At 45.1% G+C, this 6,306-nt stretch overlaps 1 protein-coding gene across 33 annotated transcripts in view; it reads left to right on the forward strand.

The window, feature by feature from the left end:
• Positions 1–6,018, forward strand: part of svila (supervillin a) — a 64,098-nt gene extending 58,080 nt beyond the window's left edge. For 22 of the 33 annotated variants that reach the window (XM_078097012.1, XM_078097016.1, XM_078097022.1 and 19 more), the window contains 11 exons: positions 54–333; positions 1,006–1,160; positions 1,234–1,339; positions 1,449–1,656; positions 1,733–1,866; positions 1,954–2,109; positions 2,533–2,676; positions 3,235–3,356; positions 3,525–3,680; positions 4,272–4,292; positions 5,200–6,018. In XM_078097012.1, the coding sequence (XP_077953138.1) occupies positions 54–333; positions 1,006–1,160; positions 1,234–1,339; positions 1,449–1,656; positions 1,733–1,866; positions 1,954–2,109; positions 2,533–2,676; positions 3,235–3,356; positions 3,525–3,680; positions 4,272–4,292; positions 5,200–5,286 (1,569 nt within the window). In that variant the 3' untranslated portion in view covers positions 5,287–6,018. The remainder of the gene's footprint in view (positions 1–53; positions 334–1,005; positions 1,161–1,233; positions 1,340–1,448; positions 1,657–1,732; positions 1,867–1,953; positions 2,110–2,532; positions 2,677–3,234; positions 3,357–3,524; positions 3,681–4,271; positions 4,293–5,199) is intronic. The other 11 variants (XM_040167008.2, XM_078097001.1, XM_040167023.2 and 8 more) reach the window with 3 other exon arrangements.
• Positions 6,019–6,306: the final 288 nt, after the last annotated feature.

Consider the following 6,306-nt stretch of genomic DNA (forward strand, 5'->3'; position numbering starts at 1 on the left):
AACCAATGCTGCAGAGAAGGAAATGGCCATTCCTTTCTGCCCTGTTACCCCAGGAACAGCCCCCCTTCAATCAGCCCCATGCGTATGACGCCTCCCTGATGCTGCCCCTCCCTCAGGCGCCCGTCTGCACCAGACTAGACGGATTCAACGTGGGGCGGGGCTACGGCCTGGTGGAGGCCGAGGAGTGGCGCAGTTACGAGATCAGCACACTGGGCGTGGAGGTGTGGCACATCCTGGAGTTTGACTATAGCCGCCTGCCGTGCCAGAGCATAGGCCAGTTCCACGAGGGGGACACATACGTGATGAAGTGGAAGTACATGGTCAGCGCTGCGGGTCAGTGTCCTCACTTTTCACACCCACACAAGGAGCTTGTGCTCTACTATATTTTATTAGTACTATTATCCATAATGGTCCATGGCATTACATTTTTATTGATAACTTAATTCAAGTGCAACTTAATTAAATCAGAAAAATTTGGGTGGTGACGACCCATCTGTAACTTCTGAGAAGCTATAATGTTTAGACTGAAAGCCCCACTAATGACAGCATTTGCTTTAGAAGATACAACACTAGATACTTGTTTTTCGTTCATTATTGTTCCACTGAGTCTTTGGTTCCTGCAAATTTAAGGAGTCAGTTATTTTGTTTGCAAAAATACACTGCCTTTGTTTCCAAAGCCTGCAAGAACAAGTCAGGATGATTTATTTGACTTATCTATGTTGCTACTCTACAGAATAGTGTCTATTTGCGCTGGGCATATCATTTTTTACATTACATAATAATGTGAAAAATGCTTTCTCTGTATATCATGTTCATTATGTGGTAGAATGACCTTGTGCATTTTAATCAAGTGTATAATTTGTCCTTGTGAGACCATGTTCTATCATCATTTCCAAAAACAATGTCTAAACTGGATGCAAAAAAACAAATGTTGGGAAACCGTCCAAAAGTTGATTGTGCTGCCGTATGCAGCATTTGGACTGTCTGACTGCCTCTGTCCATCAGTTGGGAGGAGACAGAACCCGGAGCAGCAGAAGTCGGCGGGGGCCGGGAGGGAGAAGTGCTGCTACTTCTTCTGGCAGGGCCGCAACTCCACAGTCAGCGAGAAAGGAACGTCGGCGCTCATGACCGTGGAGCTGGACGAGGAGCGTGGAGCGCAGGTACGTGAAGGAATCCCTGTCGATACCATTCCACTTCTACACATAGTTGTGTTGATGTTTACCCCTCTTCCAGGTTCAGGTCCAGCAGGGTAAGGAGCCTCCGTGTTTCCTGCAGTGCTTCAAAGGAGGGATGGTGATCCACTCGGGGCGGAGAGAAGAGGAGGAGGAGAACTCTCAAAGTGAGTCCACATTACTGCTGCTGCTCCATCATGCACAGGCTGCGAGCTGCACACACTTAAGCTAAATAATTATACAAAATACGTTGTTTGTTTTACCAACGTCCCCCAGGTGACTGGCGTCTGTACTGTGTGCGGGGGGAGGCGGAGGTGGAGGGCCACCTGCTGGAGGTGGCCTGTCACTGCACTAGCCTGCGCTCCAGGGCGTCCATGGTGCTGCTGAGTGCGAGCCAGGCCGCCATCTACCTGTGGCACGGCTGCAAGTCTCAGGCGCACACGCGGGAGGTGGCGCGCACCGCCGCCAACCACATCAGAGAGCAGTGAGTGTATCAACACTTGATGTTGTTTGCCCTAATGGCGTTATCAGCCAGTGTGACACCTTTTGTCTATGTGCAGTTGTCCTCTGGAAACGGGCCTTCACAGCAGCAGCAAGGTGACCATCTGGGAGTGTGACGAGGGAGCAGAGCCCGCGGGATTCTGGGAGCCCCTCAGGAGGAGGGACAGGAAAGCGTACGACTGCATGCTGCAAGGTAGGGGGGAGACCGTGTGCGCGAAGCCCAAACCCCTTTGGCTGCGGTTGGTGTGGTAAACGGCCCGTGCTGGTCTTTGGCCCACAGACCCAGGAAGGTTTAACTTCTCACCGCGTCTGTACCAGCTGAGCAGCAGCTCCGGGGAGTTTGTGGCAGTAGAGTTTCTTTACCCTGCCAGAGACCCCAGGGAGGTCAACTCCATGCCCTTCCTGCAGGAGGACCTCTATGCGGCTTCACAACCAGGTACACGCAATCTTTTCTCCTTCTGTACATGTGATGGGAACCATTACCAGATCCTGACATCAACATTCTAGAGTTACGATGTGAATATAATTACAATAAATATATAATTACAATTTCTGAAGCACATAACAAACCTCTTTCGATGAGGATACCTGACCTTTTTACAAATTGTGAAGGAAATGTGTTGACATGAGTGAGACATTAACTTCACCTATGAATGACCTCAGTCTTCATCATTTTTACATTAGTATGTATGCAAAAAGATTTTGGCAGCTAGGCCTCTATCAGAAGTATATCTACATGATTGTGTGATGAATGAGGAGGATTGCGATGCACCCGGGTGTGTTTTGCGTTTGCTCGGCTCTCGACGACATTGTCCTCACCCTAAAGGTCCTCCCCTTGTTTTCTTTCTCTGACGCTCAGCCCTGTTCCTGGTGGACAACCATCACGAGGTGTATCTGTGGCAGGGCTGGTGGCCTCAGGACAGCGAAAGCACCGGCTCAGCCCAAATCCGCTGGGACTCGGACAGGAAGTGTGCCATGGAGACTGTGCTGCAGTACTGCAGAGGTACTCCCGTTCTCTTATCAGACAGAGAAAAGGCTTTCACCTATGATGCCATGGTACATGCATAAATACTGAGCCGGGAGAGGTCGGTAATATGTGAGAAAGACATGGATTTTACGACAATGAAAGTTGAATATTCTCTTCATCTTGAAGACACAATTTAAAAAGAAGAATTGTGTTTTTGTCAAAGAACCACATGGCCTGATTACGACACGGTTACTGCGGTAGCGTGAGCAATCATCGAAATTTGGTTACAGTAGTGATCTTATGGTAACGACCTCATAGGGAGGGTTAGGTTCTGAAACATACATGCATACACGTTCATGTCTCACTGTTATCTTACAAATATATTTCCAACATCAATATATATCGTTCCCTGTCCCTTATCTGAGACATGTTTTATTTCCACATGTTCTCTGGTTGACATGATCCTGAAAAATGAGCGATTTACATTTCATGCCATCATCTCTGTATTATTCTATGAATGTCATGATAAATAATATGAGAATACTAATATCACAATGTAATAAAACACAAATATTGTAATTTTATTTTCCACAGAAAAGAATGAGAAGAAGCCTCCCAAAGCGTACCTGATCCACGCCGGTCTGGAGCCTCTCACCTTCACCAACATGTTCCCCAGCTGGGAGCACAGAGAGGACATCGCTGAGATCACTGAGAGGGTGTGGATCAAATCCACTTATCTGATGACTCATTATGTAATAAGGACCAGTGCTGCTCTGACTGTCTGCCTGTGTCCATTAGTATGAACACACCGACTGAGACTAGTTTACAGACTTGATCATCATTTGAAAGCTAATATACGTTAGTGCTGGTGTGTTTGTTATCAGGAGGCTGAGGTGTGTAACCAGATCATCCTAGTGGAGGATGTGTTGGCCCGGCTGTGTAAGACCACGTACCCACTGGCAGATGTTCTGATCCGGCCGCTGCCCGAGGGCGTTGACCCTCTTCGCCTGGAGGTCTACCTGTCCGACGAGGACTTTGAGGTGAGAGCCTACAGACTGTCTCCCGTGTTACTTTAGAGGTGCCACGTGTTTCTTATAGATATTAATATCTGGGCCTGCCAATAAGTGAGTGAACGAGAGAGGGTTTAGCTGGGGAGTTGAAACGTATAGTTGAATTGGGCAAAACAAAGTCCAACAAATGTGAGAGCGTTACGTAGAATGAATTATTGGCCGGTGTGGTTAAAAGAAAAAATATGAATACACGTATATTATCCCTCAGAATTCTGAGGGAATCCCTTTAAATAATAGGACTGGTCCTCATGGGAATGCAATAAGACAAACCAAGCAACACATTCATCGTTGGGTCTTTTCATTCGATTTATTCATATTCATAAGCGGTACGTGTACGAAGACCGGCAAATGTGTTTACTCAAATATGGCTTTCTGGAAGATTGCTCTTCATAAATACTTGAGGTTGTAGAAATACTTTCTGGAAATGTGTAATATGCATCATTGAGCTTTTTCAGATTTCATCTTCTGTTCATGGCGCTCTTCCTCTTTTCCCACTCTTGTCTTCATTTTCATCTTGTTGGCTTTATGTAAACTTATCATTTCATTCACTCTACCCTCCAGGGTGTAGGGGCTTATGGGAAGGTGAGTCGTGCTTGGGCATGGATGACCTGGACTAATGCTTCTGCTGCACAGCATCCTCACTCAACTCAACAATGGCCCATTTTCTATCCAAGTCTTCCTCATTGGTGTTTTTTTTCTCCATTTCCTCTCTGATAAAACGTCTAACTCGTTTATTTATCGGCATGTTCTGACCTACGTATTGAACGTATGAGCTCTGCCACTGTGTGAGCTGAGGAATGACAGCTGTGTTCTCCATCTCACTGACGCGTGGGTGATGTCACTCATTCCTCACCATGCAAGCCGAAGGATGTGTCAGTTCTTAGAGATGTCTCGTAGTTAGCTGGTCTGACATGACGTGTGACTGGCCATCAGTCTCTTATATCCAAGATATGACATTTTTATAACAAACTTTCCCTCATGTGCCACGTGAATGTTTCATGTAGTGCAGACGGTCTGTAACGTCTCTCCCTCTCTCTCTCACACACACACACACACGCACACACACACGTTCCAAGTTCTTCCGAGTGAGTAAAGAAGACCTATAGCATGTCATTTTTTTAAATCATTTAAATCAAATCCTCTGGTTTTTATTGGATTGCTGAAAAGTGGGCGGGCTTAAAAGCTTGTCCTCCAGCACGCTGGCTTGTCACCAGATTTATTGACTGAGGATATTATTGGTTGAAATTGGTCTGGATTCATTTACGTTACCACACATCATATTCAGTTTTACAGGAAGAGATGATGATGGGTTGTCATACAAATAAGGAAGAAATAGACTTTCTATTTCATGTGTTACACGGTTCCCACTTTGAATGGGTTTGTGAACTGGGTTGGAAAGGCATTTTTCATTTAATCCAGACTTTAAAAAGATTGGAGTTGGCCAAACAAGGGTTGCATCTCTTGAATAATCGGTGCTGTGCTCCCGCAGAAAGCCCTGCAGACCACCAGAGAGGAGTACAGCGCTTTGCCTGGCTGGAAGCAGGTGAAGCTGAAGAAAGCCAAAGGACTTTTTTAAGGGGGGTTGAGACAGCGAGCTGATCTGAAGACACCGGGATGCCTGGGACATAGCGGAGGTTGGGAGCCTCACCTGAGGTAACCACGACGGAGGAAGGGAGCAGCGAAGCTACGGAGAAGGTGTTCCTCCACCATCTTTGAGTCTGTGTTTTCCGGTCGTAAAGTTAGGAGACAAATGCACCTTTTGTTAAGTTTATTGAATTTAATGTTAATGTACATATGTACCATATGCAGAAAACAGCCCGGTCACCTTACATTGTCGGTCATGCGGCCTTCTGTGGAGAGTGGGAGCAGACCTGTCAGCCTGTTCAACACACTCCACTTCACGTGCTCTGCTTTTGCTTTATGTATTTGTCCATTACAAATCATTTATATTTATCTTTGAATATATATTTTGAAGCTCCATGAATATTCACTGAGCTATGAATGCTGAATGATATTGAGTCAGTCTGTGTCATATGATGATAAATACTGGAAATCACAGAACTCTCTGTACAGTTCGCCATTTTACAAATCCAACAAAGCAGCTTTATTTTTGCGTCTACTGTCGTTATTGTGTCAGAAGAAAAAGATGTAGGCCGGGGTGATGATGTAATGTGTGTAATTCTTTTTTTTTAATCTCTCAGTGTATAGTGCCTTGCTTTGTGTACAGTTTCTATACAGATCCTAGTCAGCACTTTGGAGACTTTTTGTGATATAAAGAAATATTAGAAAAATAAACTCTGAAAATGTATTAATTCTGAGCTTTTTTTTCTTTATTGACTCCATAGTGAAGTCGCATCTTAAGCAGCGTATATTGTAGTAAACACATTTTCTTTGATTCATAACATCAACCAACAGTATTTCTGATATCCTGTAGAGGGCAGTATAATACTAACTGTGTTCTAGGACATGACTGGTGCAGACCAGTTGTAGTCATGTATGTTAATTACTTTAAGTAACTCTGAACACACTGTTGTTCTACCAGTGTTATCCAGTAAAACGTTCTTACTGGACATCAGCTTCTTGTCATGTTGCCAGC

This window comes from Gasterosteus aculeatus, chromosome 21 (assembly GCF_964276395.1).
Source record: "Gasterosteus aculeatus chromosome 21, fGasAcu3.hap1.1, whole genome shotgun sequence".
NCBI lineage: Eukaryota > Metazoa > Chordata > Actinopteri > Perciformes > Gasterosteidae > Gasterosteus > Gasterosteus aculeatus.